This window comes from Nycticebus coucang, chromosome 9 (genome assembly GCF_027406575.1).
Source record: "Nycticebus coucang isolate mNycCou1 chromosome 9, mNycCou1.pri, whole genome shotgun sequence".
Lineage (NCBI taxonomy): Eukaryota > Metazoa > Chordata > Mammalia > Primates > Lorisidae > Nycticebus > Nycticebus coucang.
The window spans coordinates 27,317,395-27,342,228 of NC_069788.1; the positions used below are offsets into that span (position 1 = coordinate 27,317,395).

At 43.0% G+C, this 24,834-nt stretch overlaps 1 protein-coding gene and 1 non-coding gene across 2 annotated transcripts; one reads left to right on the top strand and one right to left on the bottom strand.

Moving 5' to 3' along the window:
- The first annotated feature begins 225 nt into the window (after positions 1-225).
- Positions 226-24,602, top strand: LOC128594219 (glutathione S-transferase A4-like). Its single transcript, XM_053602827.1, has 7 exons — positions 226-245; positions 2,977-3,083; positions 4,130-4,181; positions 8,138-8,270; positions 19,524-19,665; positions 23,025-23,156; positions 24,321-24,602. Exons 2-7 carry the CDS (start codon positions 2,997-2,999, stop codon positions 24,441-24,443), a joined length of 669 nt encoding a protein of 222 aa, XP_053458802.1. The 5' UTR covers positions 226-245; positions 2,977-2,996; the 3' UTR covers positions 24,444-24,602.
- LOC128595008 (U6 spliceosomal RNA) lies at positions 14,116-14,223 on the bottom strand. Its single transcript, XR_008382704.1, has one exon. It is a non-coding gene; the product is annotated as a U6 spliceosomal RNA (small nuclear RNA).
- Positions 24,603-24,834: the final 232 nt, after the last annotated feature.

The following is a 24,834-nucleotide window of genomic DNA, read 5'->3' on the forward strand; positions in this document are numbered from 1 at the left end:
GGCCCCTGCCTTCCAGTGCAGAACCCAAGGACAGCAGTGGTTCTTGGCTGGATGTGACACTGTCCGAGGTGTGGGGCTCCTTGTCTGTGCTCAGCTATTCTAGAAGAAACAGCTCCTTCGGAGAGGTGCTCAGGTAGGGCCTGGAGTCCTGCTGAGGCTTTCAGGACACCATCCAGTTCAGTCCGGCCATCAGCCATCCTGAGAGCCTAACTTAGAACTCCCTGGAGCCAAGGCTGGAAGACCAGGTATGGTGACTGTAGGTGAGAGCTACATATGTAACGGGCATGAAAACATTTAGTGGGGGATTTCTTTCTTTCTTTCTTTTTGGAAGAGACAGAGTCTCACTTTATTGCCCTTGGTAGAGTGCTGTGGTGTGACAGCTCACAGCAACCTCCAACTCCTGGGCTTAGGTGATTCTCTTGCCTCAGCCTCCCAAGTAGCTGGAACTACAGGCACCTACCACAACACCTGGAGATATATATATATATATACGTATATATTTTTTTTTTTTGGCAGTTTTTGGCCAGGGCTGGGTTTGAACCCGCCACCTCCAGCAGGCACCGCCCCCGGCTATTTTTTTGTTGCAGTTTGGCCGGAGCCGGGTTTATGGCTCTGGAGCCCCCCTCGGTATATGGGGCCGGCGCCCTACCCACTGAGCACAGGGGATTTCTGGGGTATTTCTACAGTTACGTTTCTCATCATAAACTGAGTTACTCATATTCTGGTCTTCCACTTTCCTGTGAGTTGGGCGAGTGCGGGCAGCATCCTCAAGCCAAATCCCAGCTCAGGCACATTTGTCACTCTGGCTGCAGCCTTTCGGTGCGTGTGTTCCCTGAGACCCCGAGCACCCTCCAAGTCTCTTCTGCTGTTGCCTGGACGCGCACATCGCTGCACAGGCAGGACTGGGTTTAGGGATTCAAAGGTGAGAAAAGGAGACCTAACTGTTACCATTATTTTTTCTGAGATGGGTCCTGGGTCTTGGAGTTTCGAGAATGCAAACCCACACAGTGCTAGCAAGCAACAGGACAAAGTTTATTTTACAGAGAAGGACATAGAAAGAAGGCTAACAAAGCCAATGGTAGAGGGGGGTGGAATTCCCAAGACCCAGCTTGAGTCTTTTGTCTAGAGGTTCTTATACCTTGTGAGACAGGGGTTCCCTGAAAGGTCACCCTGGGCTGGGAGCTGGCAGACAAAAACTTCCCCACCAAGTTGATTAGCCTAAGAATGTATTAGCAAATGAATGAAGTCCTCCTAGTTCCTCCCCAGGTAAAGCAGCAAGGTAGACGCTTCCTACTCCTGGAGGGGCCATCCATCCAGATGAAATCCAGCTTGTATCCAGAGAGTGCGGTTTGGAAAAAAAATGTCTGTTTGCTTAGGCCTAGAAAGTGGGGGGTCCCTGTCTAGCTCTGAATGAGGGAACATGTATCATTATACGATCTTCTAAGCTGGTACAGAGCTTTAGTGTTATGAAAACACTTTGTTTTATCTCAGTTGATCATCTCAATAGTCCTGTGAGATGGACAGGGTCACACACAGAATAGTCACAGTGGCTCTTGGCAACAATGAGGTAGGAAATGCTATTAGGCATGCTTGCATTATCACCACACTGTCCTTGGAAAGCCTACAGATCACCTAGTATAATTCTTCCCCATTGCAGAAGAGGGCATGCAGGCAGACAGAGGTTTAGAGAATGGGGTTTAACATGAGCCAGCCCTTTGGTGACTGTTCCTACATAGGCCTGCATCTGAGTTTGTCTCAGGGCCCAAGAGAGTCTTGTGACAGAAATCACAGCCCCCAGTTCCCACTGAACGTTTCATCCAAACAGACCTGCCTCCTTGTTGCTGTTAGAAAAGCTCTTCTTGGGCGGCGCCTGTGGCTCAGTCGGTAGGGCGCCGGCCCCATATACCGAGGGTGGCGGGTTCAGACCCAGCCCCGGCCAAACTGCAACCAAAAAATAGCCGGGCGTTGTGGCGGGCGCCTGTAGTCCCAGCTATTCGGGAGGCTGAGGCAAGAGAATCGCTTAAGCCCAGGAATTGGAGGTTGCTGTGAGCTGTGTGAGGCCACGGCACTCTACCAAGGGCCATAAAGTGAGACTCTGTCTCTACAAAAAAAAAAAGAAAAGAAAAGCTCTTCTTTACTTTTCTTTGTTTTGTTTTTTTGTGATTTTTTTTTTTTTGGCTGGGAAATTGAGGCTTTACTTTTCTTTGTTTTGTTTTTTGGAAAAGCTCTTCTTTTTCAGGATTTTTCAGGATCATTCAGGGCAGTCTCTCCAATCTACGGAATACCTTGATAGTAGAGTTTGTTCTTTCTTTTTCCTTAAATTGTGGGCTAAAACATTTATAGAGTAGGGCACAAACACATGTATGTGCAATTTTAAGACTACTCATAAAGACTACTAATTCTGCCCAAGAAATAGAACATTGTTGGCATCCCATAAACCTCCCACGCCCCTGCCCGATCACAACTCTGTTCTCCTCACTAGAAGGTACCATTATCCTCCTTCTGTGATAATTATTTTCTTGCTTTTCTTCATAGTTTTGCCTCAAACGAAGCATCCCTAAATAATAGTTTTATTGTACCTGTTTTCAAATTGCTTTAAATGGGCTCGGCATCTGTAGGACAGTGGATATGGCATCAGCCACATACACCGAGGCTTGCAGGTTCGAACACAGCCCTGGCCTGCTAAAACAATGACAACTGCAACAAAAAATAGCTGGGAGTTGTGGGGGGTACCTATAGTCCCAGCTACTTGGAAGTCTGAGGCAATAGAATCGCTTAAGCCCAAGAGTTTGAGGTTGCTGTGAGCTGTGATGCCACAGCACTCTACCCTGGGTGACACAGTAAGAATCTGTCTCAAAAAAAAAAAAAAATAATAAAAGAATTGCTATAAATGGAGTTATCCTGTATGGTATATGTTAGTTTGTTGTTTAAAAGGTTTTTGTTTTTGTTTTTTGCTTTTTTAATTTTGCCCCTCAGAAAACCCCAAGGCAGGAGTCATGTCAGCCAAACCCAAGCTCTATTACTTCCATGGCAGGGGCAGGATGGAGTCTATCCGCTGGCTGCTGGCTGCAGCTGGAGTGGAGGTTGGTTTCCTGACTGGGATAAGAAAGGGGTGTGATTTGGATGGGACTGAGGTGACCTCTTTCCAACTTCAGGATGGCGTCTCAGGCAACATCTACTTTTTTCCTTTCCAGCTGTCTTCCTTTGTAATGGACGAGGGAGGGGTCATAGTTCTTAATAGAATAGTTGGGGGAGCTGGGGATAAGCTGAAAAGGTCTCAGTAGCTCACAAGATGAAGAAGAGAGAGGGGACCCACCTCTGCTCCATGCTCCATTCTCTCATGGCACCTACTGAATTGCTGCAGTCTTTCCAGCTCTGCCTCAGCACCTGGGCTGTGTAATACTCAGCTGCCTGCTGGAGCCTTAGGCCCAGCTATAGTCTGCTCTCTCCTTGAACTCTCCCTTGAAAGGTCTGCCCCATAGGATCTTTCCTTGACTCTGAATTCCCTTCCCACTAACTTTTCCACAGATTTTCATAACTGCCTTGGAAAGGTTTCGTTTCACGCAGGGGTAGGCTTCCTTTCCCTATTTTCAGAGCAAAGACTCACCACCTTCTTTGTTTTTCTCTTCTCTTTAGGGACTTCTCTACGAAGCTTACCTTACCCCACCCCCATCTCAAGGCTTAGGGGACAAAAAAAATCACCCTCATAAACACTTTAGAAACTCCAGTTAATTGTGATGCTCTCCTTTGAGTAATGACCTTTGCATCTCTATCTCTGAATATATGAGCATCTAATTTGTCCTGATATGGAGGGAGAATAACAGAGAGGAAGCTGGAGAAAGGACAAGAGTTTAGAGAGGGAAAAACTAAATTAAGAAAAGGAACAATAGGACTGGGGCTTGGGATGTCTTTTAAGTAGACAAAACCTCCAAACAGCTACCAGTCGCATGTCAATTTAAGCTAATCTACATTTACACTCTGCCAGAATCGTTGTAAGTTTTATTCTGAAAGCCACTGGGCGTTTTATACTGTGAACATCTCTCTTTTTCGTACTCTCCTTCCCTCTCTTTCTCTTTCCCTTTCTCTCTCTGAATTTAAACTTACAATAATGTCTCTATCCTTTGTTTAGTTTGAAGAAGAATTTTTTGAAACAAGAGAACAATATGAAAAGTTGCAGAAAGGTGAGTCCAGATTTATTCAATGTTATCTTATGAGAAAAATAGAAACTAGTTTCCAGAAGCATCTGTTTTGATCTAGAACAAAGAACTCTAGAATGACAATATAAGAAAAAGCAAGTGCATACTTGATTTCACTGACCGTTCACAGTGTCCCCACCGGGACACAGCTAAGTATGCCTTCTGTACTATCTCCTGAGCCTTTCCAAACATTTACCACGTAAGTTATGGTGGTGGCCTCAGTTAATGTGATCGCATGGGTTGACAAGTGCTAATTGGTTCAATACTCCCACCCCACCAAAGAATCTTATAGAATTCTTCCTTTCCTCTCCTCTCCTCTCCTTTCAACAGTTTCATTCTGATGCCCTCGGTAGAGTGCTGTGGTGTTATAGTCATAGCTCATAGGGCCCTCAAACTCTTGGGCTCAAGCGATCCTCTTGCTTCAGCCTCCTAAGTGGCTGGGACTATAGACACCTATGACAACACTCAGCTAATTTTTCTATTTTTAGTAGAGACAGGGTCTTGCTCCTGCTCAGGCTGGTCACAAACTCCTGAGCTCAAGCAATCCATCTGCCTTGGCCTACCACAGTGCTGGGGGTGGAGGGTGGTGAATCTGACCTAAGATGTTCTATAGTTTTCATGGCTCATATCCATGAAACCACTGGTTCTTGCAGACTTTCTTGGTGGTTTTTTTTTTTTAGACAGAACTTCAAGCTGTCGCCTTGGGTAGAGTGCTGTGGCATCACAGCTCACAGCAACCTCCAACTCCTGGGCTCAAGCGATTCTCCTGCCTCCACCTCCCAAGTAGCTGGGACTACAGCGCCTGCCACAACGCCTGGCTATTTTTTGGTTGTAGCCATCATTGTTGATTGGCAGGCCCAGGCTGGATTTGAACCTGCCAGCTCAGGTGTATGTGACTGGCACCTTAGCCGCTTGAGCCAAAGGCGCCGATCCTTCTTGGTGATTTTAACAGATTAATAGACATCATTTTGTCAGCTCAAGACTATGGAAAATGTCCAAGTTCTATTAGATTCAGATCCAAGAAGAAGTCCGTAATTGTTATAGTTTTCCAGAAAAATGTCTTATACTGAGAGAAAACACTCATGTTTTCTAGTTAGAAGTTTAGTATTTAAACTTCTAACTAATAACATTATTTTTCTTATCTAAGGAAACAGTACCCACTGTTGCTGATAAACAATCATGAATTTAACACAAACTATTTTAAGTTCTGCTAATAGTTACCAGAACTGTCCCTTATATGCTGCTGCCTTTGGGCAAGGCCTTCAACTTCTCTACATCTCTGTCTGCTTACCACGAAACAGAAATAATTTCTACAGTGGCAGATTGCAGTGAGCCAGACCATCTTCTCCAATGAGGGAGACCGGGTTACCCCTTTCCCAATTCTTGTCCAGGAACTTTATTGTCTGGACTCCTTGGGAAGCTCCTCTTCCTTTTCCATTTCTGCCCTACTCCATCCAAACCAGGACAGTCCCAGGTCCACAGGAGGGGTTAATACATACCAGGTCAGACAATTAAGTTTGTGAACTCATCTTAGAAAAAGTGCTACCTACCTCCCTGCTGACTATCACTTCAGTCACCACGTGGCCAAGGAGAGTACTTCAAAGGTGACCTGGTGCTATTTAGCAACGAGGTAGGTAGCATTTTTTTTTTAGGGGGAGTTCTCAAGCTTAATTTCCCCACCTCACACATATTGGCAAAAAAAAAATGCAGCTTCATAGACGCTTCCATGAGCATTCTGGCAGGAAGGGCTCCCTGATGGCCTCTGGAATTCTCCAGCCCTCCCTGAGTCTGATGCTACTATAGCACTTGGGCAATTGCTGCTCCTGGGTTTTGTTGTTAGTTGAAGATAGCGGCAAAGAGGGGCAGCAGAGAGAGCCCTGGACTGGGATTTCCCTGACACATGCATTTGGGCAAATTACTTTCACCTTCCTTGGCCTCTGGAGTGCCTTCATCTATATGAGGGAATTGGACTACATGGTATTAAAATCCTTTGCTGGGCGGCGCCTGTGGCTCAAGGAGTAGGGCGCCGGTCCCATATGCCCGAGGTGGTGGGTTCAAACCTAGCCCCGGCCAAAAAAATAAATAAATAAAATAAAATCCTTTGCTGCATTCCCGATCTGAGATTTTTAAATCCCTCTGAAGATCATTCACCCCTAGAAGCAGACATCATTTCTAGTTGTATCTGTCCTACAGATCAAAGGACACCATGGTAGAGTGTCCTTTGACATTCTTTGCCCGAAGCAGCAGTAGGGCCATGCTTTACATGCTTGTTCAGCATTGAATGAATTAGAAATTCCTTCAGGAAATAGAGATTTTGCAGTCTCTCCATGAAAAATAATACTGGTATTTCCAAAGTGTGGTTTAAGCATGGGCGTATTTCTCCTCAGAGAAACTGGGTGGGTCGGGCAGGCTCCCATTACAGGTCAGAAAATAGGCTCAGGTAGTTAAAAGTGGCCTAAACTCCTCTAGCTAGCCAAGGTCACTGCTGTCTGGAAAATTGTTAGAGATTCTTGGGGAGGTACCCCTACATTCTACTGCTTCTCAGAGTGGGGACAGAATTAGAAGTTGGGGGAATTAACTGTGGCCTTTGCCAATGTACTAGTGAAGTCTGGTTCCTATTTTGGGTGAAGTTCCTTATTCTCCACATTGTGGAGATATTAATGGAAATCCAAAAGCTATTTATTTCTTCAAGACCCCTTGAAAAGAGCACTATTTGTATGTATCTTTAAACGCATTGTTTATATAGGCAGTCACCTCCAACAAAAAGAACTTGATTTTAAAGGACATTGATTACTGAGAGTATTAATGTTTTACTTATCTCATTTTATCTTTTCAAAATCCTGCTAGATATTATTGCTATTCTAGACAAAAGAAGTTGAAGCTCAGATAAGTAATTTGCTCAGTCACACAGCTACAAAGGGCGAAAGCTGACTTTGAATAAACCCAGGTCTGCCAGGGTTCTCACCAACCCACCCATCCTGCTGCTGGGTACAACCAGTGATAGCTGGTGTGCTTTTTATAGAATGCAGACTCCCAGGCCCCACTCTGAGCCGGAGCATCTCAGAAATAGGGTGGGAACTTTTAACAATGCCCCCCTTCAGATGATTCTTATAGACCCTCAACTGTGAGAACCAGAAACACTCTACTGATGCATACTCACACAAATGTGGAAAATCTAGAATGATCACGGTTAACAAACTCGGGAAAATGCATGAAACTGACAAACAAATCTCAAATGTTTGAGAAAGCAGATGGAAAGCTTTTCCTTAACAATGGGGTCTTTAACTCATCACTTTGCATAAAAACTAAAAATCACTCAGGGAATTAGAAGTAAAGCACCCTATAGACTTATGGCAACTATTGAAAAAGTGTATCTTGCGTGGTGCCTGTGGCTCAGTGGGTAGGGCGTAGGCCCCATATACCAAGGGTGGCAGGTTCGAACCCGGCCCTAGCCAAACTTCAACAACAACAACAAAATAGTTGGGCGTTGTGGTAGGCGCCTATAGTCTCAGCTACTTGGGAGGCTGAGGCAAGAGAATCACCTAAGCCCAAGAGTTGGAGGTTGCTGTGAGCTATGACACCACGGTGCTCTCCTGAGGCAACAGAGTGAGACTCTGTCTTATTTAAAAAAAAAAAAAAAAATGGCTAGGCACCTGTGGCTCAAGCCGCGAAGGCGCCAGCCACATACACCTGAGCTGGCGGTTCAAATCCAATTCGGGTCCGCCAAACAACAGTGACAGCTGCAACCAAAAAATAGCCAGGCATTGTGGGTGCCTGTAGTCCCAGCTACTTGGGAGGCTGAGGCAGGAGAATCACTTGAGCCCAGGAGTTGGTGTTTGCTGTGAGCTGTGATGCCACAACACTCTACCCAGGGTGACAGCTTGAGGCTCTGTCTCAAAAAAAAAAAAGTGTATCTCAACCTCTCTTTGCTCAAACCACAGATGGACGCCTGCTTTTCGGCCAAGTGCCTTTGGTTGAAATTGATGGAATGCTGCTGACGCAGACTAGAGCCATCCTCAGCTACCTCGCTGCTAAGTATGACCTCTACGGGAAGGACCTGAAGGAGAGAGTCAGGTACCATGCTGTTCATGCCCTCATACGATTCTTTTTTTTTGAGACAGAGCCTCAAGCTATTGCCCTGGGTAGAGTGCTACGGTATCACAGCTCACAGCAACCTCAATCTCCTAGGCTCAAGCGAGTCTCCTGCCTCTGCCTCCCAAGTAGCTGGGACTACAGGCGCCTGCCACAATGCCCGGCTATTTTTTGGTTGCAGCCGTCATTGTTGTTTGGTATCCCGGGCTGGATTCGAACCTGCCAGCTCAGGTGTATGTGGCTGGTGCCTTAGCTGCTTAAGCCACCGGCACAGAGTCCCCTCATGCGATTCTTATCCACACTTCCGGATTCCGGCACCAACTGAAACCTGGTTCTCAGGTGTATGTTAGCCTGGACTGAGAGGCGAGGACAAGTGGAATAGAGGGGAGATGTCTTGCCACACCTGGCATCCCTTGTGCAGAATTCTGAATACACACTCCACACTGCCCCCTTTGTGTGTGTGCTACCCTTAATGCAGGAAATGCTGCATATTTTCATATTATCTCCCTGCTCCCAACCAAAAAACGTTCTCGGAAAACGACCAGGTAAACTATTCTACATGAAAACAGAAATGACTGACTCATCAAACAAGTATTGAGCATTGTATCAATGATCTATTTACTGTAAATAATGTGGTACCATGTATAACATATCACAAAACACGTGACTTAAATCAGCATGTAGTATTTCTCACCAGTCTTTTCTGAGCAAGGATCTGGATGGTTGGTCTGTCTGGGCCAGACTTGACTTATCTCACCTAGGGTCACTCATATGTCGGAAGTTAGCCAGGTGGCTTTGGGTATTGGCTGACTATCAATTAGGGGACCAAGGGGCCATGTATCTCTCATCCTGAGCTTGTTCTCATGGCATCTGGGCAGAGTTCTAAGACTGAGGGTAAAAGCACACAGGCCTCTGAAGTTGTGGACTCAGAACTAGTTCCTCTTCATTTCACCTCATTCTTTTCATCAAAGCAAGTTACAAGGTTAGCCTGGGAAATATGGACCATCTATTGATGGAAGTTGCCGCCGAGTCTCATCACAAATACTGGAAGGTGATATTTTGTGCCCGTTCGTTTGCATCCGTATAGCACAAACCTCTACTCTGTGCTGTGTGTTGTGCTGGGCCTGGAGGGGGCTGATTGGATTATTACTCCCAGGAATACTTTCACAGGAGAGAAGAAGACTTTAAGACAAAACACAGACTTGCAACTACCAACTTTTATCTGGATTTCAGGGTCAAGGGGATTTTTCATAGGTCTCTAAAGTGTCATCACCCTGAGCATGGACAGGGTCAGGGTGGCCTGATATAGAAGACATGGTGGGGAAAAGCCCCAAGCTCACAGGTTGAGAAAAAAAGGATAAAGAAAGCATAACATAGGAATAAAGCCAGGTCTATAAAAAGCAGCCCACCCAATTTTCCCACTTCTCCATCTCTAAACAGACTTAGTCATTTCAACCTGCAATTCCAAAGGCAAATGATAAGAGAAGCAATGGCAATAATGTCTGAGTAAAATCCATTTGCGACAACGTATACAAGTACTAATGCACAAAAGGAGTCTGTTCCTTCTTGTTTTGATGCACAGTCTTTAACTGGTTTGTTAAATCTATATTTTTTTCTAAGATTCTATACATGTCCTAAGCTGTAGACAATATTGTTAATATTCTTTTTCTCTAGATTAGGTATAAACCAGCAAGTGAGCTAGGTGACAATTTAACATGGAAGAAAACTGACTTGTAATTCATATAGGACAATGAGAGTACATTCCTTTTTCCTTGTGTGTGTGTGTGTGCTTTTTTATTTATTTATTTTTTTTGAGACAGAGTCTCAAGCTGTTGCTCTGGGTAGAGTGCGGTGGCATCATCACTCACTGCAACCTCCAACTCTTGGGCTCAAGTGATCCTCTTGCTTTCAGTTTTTTTTATTTTTAGTAAAGATGGGGTCTCGCTTTTGCTCAAGCTGGTCTCGGATTCATGAGCTCAAGCTATCCACCCTCCTCAGCCTCCCACAGTGCTAGGATTACAGGCGTGAGCCACTGAGCCCTGCCTTTTCTTTTCTTTTTCTTTCTTAATTTTTTTTTCTATTGTTAAATCATAGCTGTGTACATTAGTGCAATCAAGGGGTACAATGTGCTGGTTTCATATACAATCTGAAATATTCTCATCAAACTGTTCAATGTAGCCTTCATGGCATTTTCTTAGTTATTATATGTTGACATTTGTATTCTGCCTTTAGTAAGTTTCACCTGTACCCATTCTAAGATGCACCGTAGGTGTAGCCCCACCCATTACCCTCCCTCCACCAAAACCACCCCCCTCCCTTCCCCTCCCTTGTCCCTTTCCCCATAGTCTTTTGCTATAGTTGGGTTATGGCCTTCATGTGAAAGCTATAATTTAGCTTCATGGTAGGGCTGAGTACATTGGATACTTTTTCTTCCATTCCTGAGATACTTTGCTAAGAAGAATACGTTCCAGCTCCATCCATGTAACCATGAAAGAGGTAAAGTCTCCACCTTTCTTTAAGGCTGCATGGTATTCCATGTTATACATGTACCACAATTTGCTAGTCCATTCGTGGATCGATGGACACTTGGGCTTCTTCCATGACTTAGCAATTATGAACTGGGCTGCAATAAACATTCTGGTACAGATGTCTTCGTTATATTGTGACTTTTGGTCTTCTGGGTATAAACCTAGTAAAGGAATTATAGGATCAAATGGCAGGTCTATTTTTAGGTCTCTAAGTATTCTCCAAACATCCTTCCAGAAGGAACGTATTAGGGTGCATTCCCACTAGCAGTGTAGCAGTGTGACCTTTTCTCCACAACATCTCTGATTGTTATGTGGGCTACTCTTACTGGGGTTAGGTGATATCTCAAAGTAGTTTCAATTTGCATTTCTCTGATGATTAAGGATGGTGAGCTTTTTTTCATGTGTTTATAGATCATGCATCTGTCTTTTTTAGAGAAGTTTCTCTTCAAGTCCCTTGCCCATCCTGAGATGGGGTCACGTGTTCTTTTCTTGCTAATACGTTTGAGTTCTCTGTGGATTCTGGTTACTAGACTTTGATCGGAGGTATAACCTGCAAATATTTTCTCCCATTCTGAGGGCTGTCTGCTTGCTTTACTTACTATGTTCTTGGCTGTGCAGAGGCTTTTTAGTTTGATCAGGTCCCAGTAGTGTATTTTTGATACTGCTTCAATTGCCTGGGGAGTCCTTCTCATAAAATATTCACCCAGGCCGATTCCTTCAAGAGTTTTCCCTGCACTTTCTTCAAGTATTTTTATAGTTTCTTGTCTTAAGTTTAAATCTTTTATCAAGTGAGAGTCTATCTTAGTTAATGGTGAAAGGTGTGGGTCCAGTTTCAATCTTCTATAGGTTGCCAGCCAGTTTACCCAGCACCATTTGTTAAATAGGGAATCTTTTCCCCATTGAATGTTTTTAATTGGCTTGTCAAAGATCAAATAACGGTAAGTAGCTGGATTCATCTCTTGGTTCTCTATTCTGTTTCAGACATCTACTTCTCTGCTTTTGTGCCAGTACCATGCTGTTTTGATCACTATGGATTTATAGTACAGTCTCAGGTCTGGTAGTGTGATTTCTCCTGCTTTGTTTTTATTGCTCAGTAATGTTTTGGCTATTCGAGGTATTTTCTGATTCCATATAAAACGAAGTATTATTTTTTCAAGATCTTTAAAGTATGACAGTGGAGCTTTAATAGGAATTGCATTAAAATTATATATTACTTTGGGCAGTATGGACATTTTAACAATGTTGATTCTTCCCAGCCATAAGCATGGTATGTTTAACCATGTTAACATCTGTTAACATCTTTGGCTATTTCTTTTCTTAGAGTTTCATAGTTCTCTTTGTAGAGATCTTTCATGTCCTTTGTTAGGTATACTCCCAAATATTTCATCTTCTTTGGCACTACTGTGAAAGGAATAGAGTCCTTGACTGTTCGGCTTGCTTATTGTTGGTATATATAAAGGCTACAGATTTATGGGTGTTGATTTTGTAGCCTGAGATATTGCTATATTCCTTGATCACTTCTAAAAGTTTTGTAGTAGAATCCCTAGTGTTTTCCAGATATACGATCATATCATCTGCGAAGAGTGAAAGTTTGATCTCTTCTGACCCTATGTGGATACCCTTGATCGCCTTTTCTTCCCTAATTGCAATGGCTAAAACTTCCATTACAATGTTAAAGAGCAAGACAATGGGCCACCTTGCCTGGATCCTGATCTAAGTGGAAATGATTTCAATTTCACTCCATTCAATACGATATTGGCTGTGGGTTTGCTGTAGATGGCCTCTATTAGTTTAAGAAATGTCCCTTCTATACCAATTTTCTTAAGTGCTCTGATCATGAAAGGATGCTGGATATTATCAAAAGCTTTTTCTGCATCAATTGAAAGAATCATATGGTCTTTATTTTTAAGTTTGTTTATGTGTTGAATTACATTTATAGATTTACGTATATTGAACCAGCCTTGAGACTCTGGGATAAATCTGACTTGGTCATGGTGTATAATTTTTTTATGTGTTGTTGGATTCTGTTTGTTAGGATCTTATTGAGTATTTTAGCGTCTATATTCATTAGTGATATTGGTCTATAATTTTCTTTTCTTGTTGAGTCTTTCCCTGGTTTGGGGATCAAGGTGATGTTTGCTTTGTAGGATGTGCTGGGTAATATTCCTTCTTTTTCTATATTTTGGAAGAGGTTTAGTAGTATAGGTACTAGTTCTTCTTTAAATGTTTGGTAGAATAATTCTGACGTAGGGCGGCGCCTGTGGCTCAGTCGGTAAGGTGCCGGCCCCATATACCGAGGGTGGCGGGTTCAAATCCAGCCCCGGCCAAACTGCAACCAAAAAATAGCTGGGCATTGTGGCGGGCGCCTGTAGTCCCAGCTACTTGGGAGGCTGAGGCAAAGGAATCACTTAAGCCCAGTAGTTGGAGGTTGCTATGAGCTGTGTGATGCCACGGCACTCTACCGAGGGCCATAATGTGAGACTCTGTCTCTACAAAAAAAAAAAAATAAAAAAAAATAATAATTCTGACGTAAAGCCATCTGGTCCTGGGCTTTTATTTTTAGGGAGATTTTGTATAGTTGATGCTATTTCAGAACTTGATATAGGCCTGTTCAACATTTCCACTTCGTTCTGGCTAAGTCTTGGCAGGTGGCGTGCTTCCAGGTATTGGTCGATTTCTTTCAGATTTTCATATTTGTGAGAGTAGAGTTTCTTATAGTATTCGTTAAGGATTTTTTGAATTTCTGAGGGGTCTGTTGTTATTTCATCATTACCATTTCTGATTGATGAAATTAGAGATTTTACTCTTTTTTTCCTGGTTAGGTTGGCCAAAGTTTCATCTATTTTATTGATCTTTTCAAATAACCAACTTTTGGATTTATTGATCTGTTGTGTAATTCTTTTGTTTTCAATTTCATCTAGTTCTGCTCTGATTTTGGTTGTTTATTTTCTTCTGGTGGGTTTGGGGTTGGAGAGTTCTTCTTTCTCCAGTTGCTTGAGATGTCCCATTAAGTTATTAACTTCCTCTCATTTCGTTTTCTTGAGGAAGGCTTGCAGTGCTATAAATTTCCCTGTTAGGACTGCCTTTGCAGTATCCCAGAGGTTCTGATAATTTGTGTCTTGATTGTTGTTTTGTTCTAAAAATTTGGTGATTTCCTTCTTAATCTTGTCAATAACCCATCTATCCTTCAGCATAGGGTTGTTCAGCTTCCGTGTTTTTGTATGGGTATGCAGGTTCCTGTTGTTATTTAGTTCAATTTTTTTTTTAAATGGTTTTCTTAAATTTATTTATTTTTTTAAAAAAATATGGAACGCTTCACGAATTTGCGTGTCATCCTTGCGCAGGGGCCATGCTAATCTTCTCTGTATCGTTCCAATTTTTAGTATATGTGCTGCCGAAGCGAGCACTATTGAGTTCAATTTTTATTCCATGATGGTCTGAGAAGATGCAAGGAATAATTTCTATTTATTAAAATTTGCTGCAGTTAGATTTGTGGCCTAGGATGTGGTCAGTTTTGGAGTGTGTTCCGTGGGCTGATGAAAATAATGTGTATTCAGTTTTGTTGGGATGAAATGTTCTGTAGGTGTCTGTTAAGTCCAGATATTGAATGGTTAAGTTTAAATCTAAAATTTCTTTGCTTAGCTTCTTTTTGGAGGATCTATCCAGCACTGCTAAAGGGGTGTTAAAATCTCCAACTACTATGAAACTGGAGGAAATCAAGTTGCTTATGTCTGTTAGAGTTTCTCATATAAATTGAGGTGCGTTCTGGTTGGGTGCATAAATATTCATAATTGAAATCTCATCATATTGAGTATTACCTTTAACAAATATGAAGTGTCCATCCTTATCCTTCCTTATTTTGGTTGATTTAAAGCCTATTGTGTCTGAGAATAGGATTGCAATGCCTGCTTTTTTCTGCTTTCAATTTACCTGGAGTATAGATGACCATCTCTTCACCTTGAGTCTATATTTGTCTTTTAATGTAAGATGCGATTCTTGTATGCAGCAGATATCTGGCTTGAGTTTTTGTATCCAGTCAGCCAACCTGTCCCTCTTTAGAGGACAATTTAAACCATTCACATTAATTGAGAATATTGATAAGCTTTTTGAGAGTCCGGTGGACATTTTTAATCCTTTTGCGACTGTGAAAGTTGGAATTTGATCAGAATTTTCTGGGTGGGTTTACTTTTGTGGTGGAGGATTACACTGGTCTTTTTTTTTTTTGTAGAGACAGAGTCTCACTTTATGGCCCTCGGTAGAGTGCCATGGCATCACACAGCTCACAGTAACCTCCAACTCCTGGGCTTAAGCGATTGTCTTGCCTCAGCCTCCCAAGTAGCTGGGACTACAGGCGCCCGCCACAACACCCAGCTATTTTTTGGTTGCAGTTCAGCCGGGGCCTGGCTTGAACCTGCCACCCTAGGTATATGGGGCCGTTGCCCTACCAACTGAGCCACAGGCGCCACCCCGATTACACTGGTCTTTATGGAGGATAGGTCTGAGAATATCCTGAAGAACTGGTTTAGTTATGGCAAATTTCTTCAACATGTGAATGTCATTGAAGTATTTAATTTCTCCGTCATAAATGAAACTCAGTTTAGCTGGGTACAGGATCCTGGGTTGAAAGTTATTTTGTTTTAGAAGATTAAAAGTCGATGACCATCCTCTTCTAGCTTGAAAGGTTTCAGCAGAGAGATCTGCAGTTATTCTAATATTCTTGCCCTTGAAGGTGATGGTTTTCTTTCGTCTGGCTGCTTTCAGAATTTTCTCCTTCATATTAACTTTAGTGAAATTGATTATGATGTATCTGAGGGATGTCTTATTTGGGTTGAGTCGTGCTGGAGTTCTGAAACTGTCTGCTATCTGAATTTCAGAATCTCTTGGCATGTCTGGAAAGTTCTCCTTCATAATCTCATGGAGAAGAGACTCTGTGCCTTGTGAAGCCACTTCATTGCTTTTGGGGATCTCTATAAGACGAATATTGGTTTTCTTTGAATTATCCCAGAGCTCTCTGAGAGAGTGATCTGTTTTTGCTCTCGATATCTCTTCCTCTTTGAGAGTTTGGGAGCATTTGAAAGCTTTGTCTTCAAAGTCAGAAATCCTTTCTGCTGCTTGGTCCATCCTGTTACTGAGGGATTGTACTGTGTTTCTCAGATCTTTGAGGGCTGCAACTTCTTGTCTGAATGTGTCAAAATCTTTGGTCATTTGGTCTTTGAATTCATTGAATTCTTGAGGTATCTTTTGGGTTACTACTTGGAATTCTAATTTGATCTTGTTTGCTATCCAGATTCTGAATTCGATTTCTGACATCTCAGCTATTTGTTTGTGCATGGGATCTTGTGCTGTGTCTGCCCCATTGATCCTTGGGAGAGTTGATCTACTCTGATTATTCATATTGCCAGAGTTTTTCTGTTGATTTTGCCTCATGATTGTTTTTCACCATTGCCTCTGGCCGTCCTCAGAGTTGGGGAGGTGTCTGTCCAAGATTAGACCCTAGTGGGATTAGTCTAGTGTTGCTGGATCTTTGTAGGGAGTTACCCTGTGTGGTTCCTCTGGGGCTGCCCCAACTGGGAGTTCTGGTTCTGCAAGCAGCTCCAGAGTGTGACACACCCGGATCCAGCAACAGGGCAGGAGGTGGTGTGCACAGTTCTGGAAGTGTCTGGCACCCAGTGACTTTGGCACAGAGAGCCCAAGTTTCGAGCAGTCTGTGGCCAGGAGAAGGGCTCTGAGCAGAGGCAGAGAGGGCTCTGGTGGGCCCGCGGCTACCAGAGTCTCTGGCCAGATGAGCGGGCTGGTGTGGAGGCAGGGAGGGTATAGGAGGGAGGATGCAGGGTTGCACGGCTCCTGCAGTTCCAGGGTCTGCGGATGCTTGGCGGCCACGGGTCACGTGTCGGTGGTCACGGCGCAGCACTTATGGAGGTCCAGGCGACTTTAACCCCATGGTTTTGAGGTTGCTATGAGCTGTGATGCCACTGCACTCTACCCAGGGAAACAGCCAGAGACTCCAGTGTGCCAAAACCAGTCTGACCTGCCTTTAGGCTGCTCAGTCATTAGGTTACTAGCTCCTGCCTGTGACTCTCAGGGTGGAGCTTGCAGGGGCAGTTCTCTCACAATGGCTCCCTGGGGCCCACAGCCAAACACTATTAGCTTTGTCTGGCTTAGAGGCTCAGTCTGGGGCCCTAGACAATGCCCAAAGTTCTCCACATTTCTGCTCAAGCTCTCCCAAGGCAGTTGAACTGAGTGCCAAGTCCAAAAGCACTGAAATAGTTCACCGGTAAGGCCTTTCCGGTTTGCAGTCTCTGCTGCTTGGACTTACGGCTGCCGGCAGGATTAGGTTGATCGAGCACACACAACCACTTGCCAGTTTTCCACTGTTTTTGTCCTCCTCTTGGGGTCCAGAAGTCCCTTGCTGACTCCCTGTATCCTCAGAGGGATGATTATAGGCAGATCCCACCGGCCAGAGATGCCTGGATTCTTATCTCTTCAGACTCACCCTGGCCAGTTTCAGGGAAGCTGTTACTCGGCCACCATCTTGGCCCTCCTCTCTCTTTTTCTTTCTTTTCTTTCTTTCTTTCTTCCTTCCTTCCTTCCTTCCTTCCTTTGGGGCTGGGTTCGAACCCACCACTCCTTTGAGCCTCACACACTGCCTTTTGCCTTTTCTTTCTTTCTTTTCTTTTTTTTTTTTTTTGAGACAGAGTCTCTCTTTGTCGCCCCCAGTAGAGTGCTGTGGCATCATAGTTCACCACAAGCTTGAACTTCGGGGCTCTAGTGATCCTCTTGCCTCAGCCTCTGAATTAGCTGGGACTACAGGTGCTGGCCAAAATACCTGGCTGTTTTTAGAGAGGAGTTGCTCTGGAACTCCTAAGGTCAAGCAATCCACCAGCCTCAGCCTCCAAGAGTGCTAGGATTACAGGCACGAGCCACAGACTTTGTATTTTTTTAGATTCAGGGTCTTGCTATCTTGCCTACACTGGACTTGAACTCCTGCTTCTGCCTCTCTACAAGTACATGCCACCCCGCCCAGTTCCATTATTCTTTTAAATGCTGTTAAAAAGAAAGACAAAGACTACAGAAGATCATTAAACCAAATTTGTTAGACAATTAGCACATAACGGAATACAAAGGGATACTTATAGGGATAACTAACAAAGCATGAATGCACCAATAGGTCAGCAAATAGTAGTAACATGTCTGCCATTATTATTATTTTTCCTAGTCACCATGCAAAAAATGATCCTTTGGCTTTTCTTTAATCTTTTAGTCTTTCTTTTTTTTTTTTTTTTGAGACAGAGTCTCACTATGTCGCCCTGGGTAGAGTGCCATGGCATCACAGCTCACAGCAACCTCCAACTCTTGGGCTCAAACTGTTATCTTGCCTGAGCTTCCCAAGTAGCTGAGACTACAGACGCCCACCACAACACCTGGCTATTTTTTGGTTGTAGTTGTCATTGTTGTTTGGCAGGCCCAGGCTGGATTGGAACCCATCAGCTCCAGCGTATGTGGCTGGCACCCTAGCCGCTGAGATACAGGTGTCAAGCCATTAATCATTATTTTTTGAGGTTGGATTATATGGTTTTTTATAATCTGCTTATGACTGCTTGTTTGCTTTTAGAGATGGGGGTCTTGCTATGTTGCCCAGTCTGGATTTGAACTCCTGAATTCAAGGGATCTTCCCACTTCAGCCTCCCTAGTAGATGAGATTCCAGGCATGCACCACCATGCCATTATTCATATTTTTAATAACTCTTCTTTTTGTGTTTGTCAATGAAAGGAAAACTTTAAAAAGAATGAAATAGCTGTTTGTCTGACCTAAGAAATTAAACTTTTCTTTTCTTTTTTTTTTTTTTGTAGAGACAGAGTCTCACTTTATGGCCCTCGGTAGAGGGCCGTGGCATCACACAGCTCACAGCAACCTCCAACTCCTGGGCTTAAGTGATTCTCTTGCCTCAGCCTCCCGAGTAGCTGGGACTACAGGCGCCCGCTACAACGCCTGGCTATTTTTTGGTTGCAGTTTGGCCGGGGCTGGGTTTGAACCCGCCACCCTCAGTATATGGGGCCGGGGCCTTACCGGACTGAGCCACAGGCGCCGCCCGAAATTAAACTTTTCTTTCTCAGTTTCCAGGTCAATAGGAGACCTGTTAAATTACCTATCTTCTTTAAATAACTGAAAAGTTCTGATTATAACAATTTTGCATTTTTTCTAAATTTCACTGAGTTCAGGTTTTAAACCTGTAGTATTCTAATTATCTGTTGAGGACATATTTCACCTTAGAGGCATTTATTAGTTCTTTCATATATCCTTTTACTCAATAAAAATTTTTAGAGACCGTACTTTATCCTGGTCACTCAGCTGGTTCTGATATCAGAAATTGTTCATGAGAGTAGAAGCTTTAGGGCAGCAGTTCTCAACCTGTGGGTAACGACCCCTTTGGGGGTCAAACAACCCTTTCACAGGGGTCACCTAAGATCATTGGAAAACACAGTAGCAAAATTACAGTTATGAAGTAGCAATAAAATAATTTTACAGTTCTACAACATGAGGAACTGTATTAAAGGGTCATGGCATTAGGAAAGTTGAGAACCACGGCTTTAGGGTAATATAAAAATCATTTGCTCCAACATCTATTTATTCCATAAAAGTGTCAGATAAGGAAACACTATACTCAAAAATTCCTCTTGGAGTGACAGTCAAATGGTGTTTTGTCAGGATCGACATGTACACAGATGGCACCCTGGATCTGATGATGATGATAGCAGTGGCTCCCTTCAAACCCCCTAAAGAAAAAGAGGAGGCTTTGGCTTTAGTGGGGAAGAAAGCTAAAACCCGCTACTTGCCCGTCTTTGAAAAGGTAGGTTGTGGGGGTCTGAGGCTTTTATACTTCCTGTTGTTGAGACTATTTCAAGAGTGAATATCTACAAACCTTTCCTACTTTGCATCAAAACTTTAATACGGATACCAGAACAAACGGCAGGTAAAATTATGGAGACTTCAATCAAGTAAAATGGGAAGAAACCAAGTGCAATGAAAGTATACGGCATTTCTGTTGCAATTTTAAAGGAAGCCATCAGCCCCAAGTGTTACCACCTTGAGTTCACTGTCAGATACCTTCTTAGGTCTAATAGTAAAGGTTAATCATGCCTTGATCGAAAGACAAAGTCTTTTAAAATTATAATTTTTCTGAAGTAATTTTGAAGTAAATGCTGATGACAAATGTCCTCATGGTGCATCTAGGGAGGTTGCAAACCTAGAGGACAGCATGGGAAACAATAAGGAAGACTTGCTTTTTAGTGTAGGGTTCCATACGGTTTTATGGTTAAAAGAATGATGTGATATAATATCCTCAGTCTTAGCCTTTGGAGAGAATGATTTATTATTGACTAAACTATTAATATAATGAAGAATTCTTTCAGTAGCTCAGAGTATTTACAAGCAAGTTCCTGTTTATCCAGGAACAACCTACAGTGTTGTTGAAATACCTTCCCTTTGGGCGGTGCCTGTGGCTCAGTGAGTAGGACGCCAGCCCCCTATACCAAGGGTGGCAGGTTCGAACCTGGCTCCGGCCAAACTGCAACAATAACAAAGAAATACCTTCCCTTGAAAATAGGTACAACGATTCTTTGAGACATAGTATTCCGTGTACTTCATCATACTGTAGATTTCTGATCCAGTACTTCCCAAAACTTTTTAAAATTATTCAAATCAGGATCAAACTCAGCTGCACTGATTATAATGAATCAATACATTTCCTAACTCTTTTCAAACCTATAAGGTCTCCGTTCCCTCCCTTTCTCTCCTTTTCTCCTCTCGCATCTGTCTTATAGTTCCCTGTAGTATGGACCTTACTCATTGCGACATACTTCTGTGCTTCCAGATTTCTCATAAATGGGAAGTTAGAAGCTTGATCAGGGTCAGGCCCAATGATTCTGGCCAGATTGCTTTGTAGGTGGTGCCGTGCAGATCATCAGGAAACAAACACACGTTGTCTTCTGTTGTTCACGAAATCCATGATGAATGTCATGCCTAGCTGTATTGATTCATTAGTGGATGCAAAATGATGACATGCGGTGGCGCCTGTGGCTCAAAGGAGTAGGGCGCCAGCCCCATATACCGGAGGTGGCGGTTTCAAAACTGGCCCTGGCCAAAAACTGCAAAAAAACCAAAATGATGACATGCCAGTTCTGTCTTTCTTCATTGACTAGACGGAATATTTTCTGTAAAAAGAATTTTCCCATGATAATGTATTTGGCTACTCTGGAGTATGAAGTAAAGGGGGGATAAATGCTCCATTCTTACAGAATCTCGCTAAAAGAGTCTCACGTAGCTGAGACTACAGGCGCCTGCCAAAATGCCCAGCTATTTTTTTTGTTTGTTTTGTTGTGTTTAGCAGGCCGGGGCTGGGTTTGAACCCAGCAGCCCCAGTGCACGTGGCCAGCGCCCTAACTACTGAGCTACGGGTACCCAGCCACCCTTCTTGCTTTTTATTTACCACTTTAAAAGAGTGAGCTAGTTACCTTCAAAGGAGAAAAATGAGTTGTTTTATTATTGTCATTCTGTTTATTTTTGTCCTTTAACACAATTTTTTTGTCACAGATTCAAACACATTTGTGATGTGTATTTTTTTTTTTTTAAATTCAGAATATCACAGGGTATAAATGTTTTGTTACCTACATTGCTTTTGTACCATTTGGGTCAAAGTCGTAAATGCGCCCATCACCTAGATAGCGTGCATTGTACTGTGAAGCATAAATTTACCCATCCCCTCCTTTTGCCTCACTATTTTTTGTATTTTAATTAGTGCCAAATCTTATTCTTAATGAGGCTCAAGCATTTTAACTTTTGGCCAGTTGTATACGCTTCTTCAACTTTGCCCATGGTCCTTTTGACATGATCCCAGCATCTTTCTTGATCTCTGGTACGGCAGGATGCTCCAGGCTAATTTTGCTCTTTTTTCTACATGCCTGACTTTTTATTACCTCTTTGAACATTTTAAACATTTTCTTTTTCTTTTTTTTTAAATTTCAGATTAATATGAATAATTACATTGTTTGTATTTGTTAGGTAAAGTCCCCATTGTGCCATTTGAGACATTTTTTACCGTTTCCAGAATTCACTCTTATTTTTGGCCCTGTGGCTCAAAATTCTCCTTTTCATTTGTCTTATTGCCTCTGCCTTATAGATGAGTTGGGTTTCCCTACATACTGTGTCTTTTTTATTTTATTTTTTTGAGACAGAGTCTCACTTTGTCGCCCTTGGTAGAGTGCCACGGCATCATAGCTCACAACAGCCTCCAACTCTTGGGCTCAAGTGTTTCTCTTGCCTCAGGCTCTTGAGTAGCTGGGACTATAGGCGTCCGCCACAACGCCTGGCTATTGAGAGACGGGGTCTCGCTCTGGCTCAGGCTGGTTTTGAACCCGTGAGCTCAGGCAGTCCACACTCCTTGGCCTCTTGTGCTAGGATTACAGGCGTGACCCATAGGAGCTCGGCTTGTGTAATTTTTAGATATGTGCTTATCTTTAGCAGGAGTCACATTCTGTATATTTGGTATATTTGATAATCCCATCAAATATTTTTACCGTTGCCTTGGCCAGGATATTCTAGAATTCACTAATTCCAAACTATTTTTTTGTCCATACTAACATTTATTTTTATTCTGGTATGTGTCAGGGGAAGAGATGTGATACCTAAATTTATCTTTGTTTCTGATTTATGGAGTAAGTCCATATTTAATGTATTTGCTATTCAAAGCTGCACCTGGGTTTTTTTTTAACATTTACTTTTCACTGGATAGTGACATATTAGCTTTTTTATGTGGCTCAGGTTTGGACTTTTGCTGTGTCATTGGTGGCTTGTTTCTGTTGGTGGTACAGCAGCCAGGCTTTAGCTAACTGTCACTTTTGTATCTCCCTGTCCCAGGGAGTAAACTTTTACTCAGCCACCTTCAGCTTTGTAACAAGAACCCAGTACCAGCACTTTGCCACCCTGGGGTCTATACATTCCCTGAAAAATTTCCAGAAAATCATGCCAGTGTACAGCCTGTGCAGGAGTGCTGATTTCACTCTATCCTTGACAGCATTGCAAATATAGGAAAGAAAAAAGATTCTTCAGTAAATCTGACCTGTATAAAAGATTTCATGCTTTTGTAAATGTTCAGCCACGTACAATAGTTTTTACTTTCATTTGATGCTCTTCTTCTTTTTCTTCCCACAGATTTTGAAAGACCAAGGAGAAGATTTTCTCGTTGGCAACAAATTCAGTTGGGCAGATGTGCAATTGCTGGAAGCTATTTTGATGGTGGAAGAACTGGATGCTTCTGCTCTTTCTGACTTCCCTTTGCTAACGGTATTTTAATATTCACACACAGCCCCTGGGAAAAAAGGGACGGGAACAAAAACTGAAATGAAATGTACTTCTAGGCCAATCACAAAGGAAATGTTAAGAAGATGGTTTTAAAAGTAATTTTATTCATTTTGGTTACTTTCTCTTGCATAGACAATGGGATCTGTTAGGAAGTAAAACTTTATGAAAGACTGGGCGCATTGGCTCACACCTGTAACCCTAGCACTCTGGGAGGCTGAGGTGGGTAGATTGCTTGAGCTCAGGAGTTTGAGACCATCCTGAGCAAGAGCGAGACCCCCTCCCTAAAAAAAAATAGCCGGGCGTTGTGGTGGGCACCTGTAGTCCCAACTACTCGGGCGGCTGAGGCAAGAGGATCACTTAAGCCCAAGAGTTTGTGGTTGCTGTGAGCTGTGATGGATGCTATGGCACTCTACCCAGCGTGACAAAGTGAGATTCTGTCTCAAAAAAACAAACAAAAAAAAACAAATTTTATGAAGAGAGAAAATATACATTGTTTTTTTATTTCTAGCATGAAAATTTAGTACATTTATTTATTTATTAAAGCTTTGAGCTTACTTTCTTGACAAAGTAAGGCTACCAAGTCTGTTTTGTGTGTGTATGGCTTTTGGGTATTTTTTTTTTGGACACAGAGTTTCACTTTGTTGCCCTAGGTAGAGTGTCGTAGCGTCATTGCTCACACAACTTCAAACTCTTGGGCTCAAGTGATTCTCTTGCCTCAGCCTCCCAAATAGCTGGGACTACAGGCACACGCTACAATGCCCAGCTATTTTTTTAGAGATGGGGGTCTCGCTCTTGCTCAGGCTGGTCTCAAACCTGTGAGCTCAGGCAATTCACCCACCTCGGCCTCCCAGAGTGCTAGCATTACCAGTGTGAGCCACCACGCCCAGCCTATATTTTAGCAGTTTTGATATGCACTGAGTGATTGTGACAATGACTTTTTACTGAGATAATTTAACTCATGCTAAACTCATCAGCAATGGGAGTACCCTTCCCAGGAACATCCAGCAAACATTTATTGAAGGAATTAACTCAGATTCAACACCCTGGTCTCCATAAAACTGAAGATGTAAGCACCCTCAACTCATGGCAGATTTTGATTTTTCTTACTGCCACTGAGCCCCTGATTTTGCTGTTTTTTAATTTCAGGCATTTAAAACACGTATCAGCAACATCCCTACAATTAAGAAGTTCCTGCAGCCTGGGAGTCAAAGGAAGCCGCCCCCGGACAGCCACTATGTTGAAGTAGTCAGGAACATTTTGCAGTTCTAACGACAGCAGGTCTCCTGATGGCAGGAGTGACAATCTAATCACAGCACCAGCACACGCCACCCATAGTGAATAACAGGCAAACTGTAGGTTCTAGGGGCTAAGAGTCTGAAAAGAATAAGCCATGCTGCCATCAGTGGCAGACACTGAATAAACGCAATATAAAACCGTTCAGACGCCTGAGGTTCTTTTAAACTTGTCATTTGTGGCTAATGGTCAACGATGGTTATGAAATCAACGTTCGGTATAAATAAGTAGAAACCTGTGCTACCTAGACGCTGCTCTGCTGTCTGCATCCAGATGGGGACCTTGGGGAGTGACCAGGAATTTGGAGGGGGCAGGATTTCTCCAACACCCACATTGATTGCTGAGTAGTTGGGATAGGAAGAAAGTG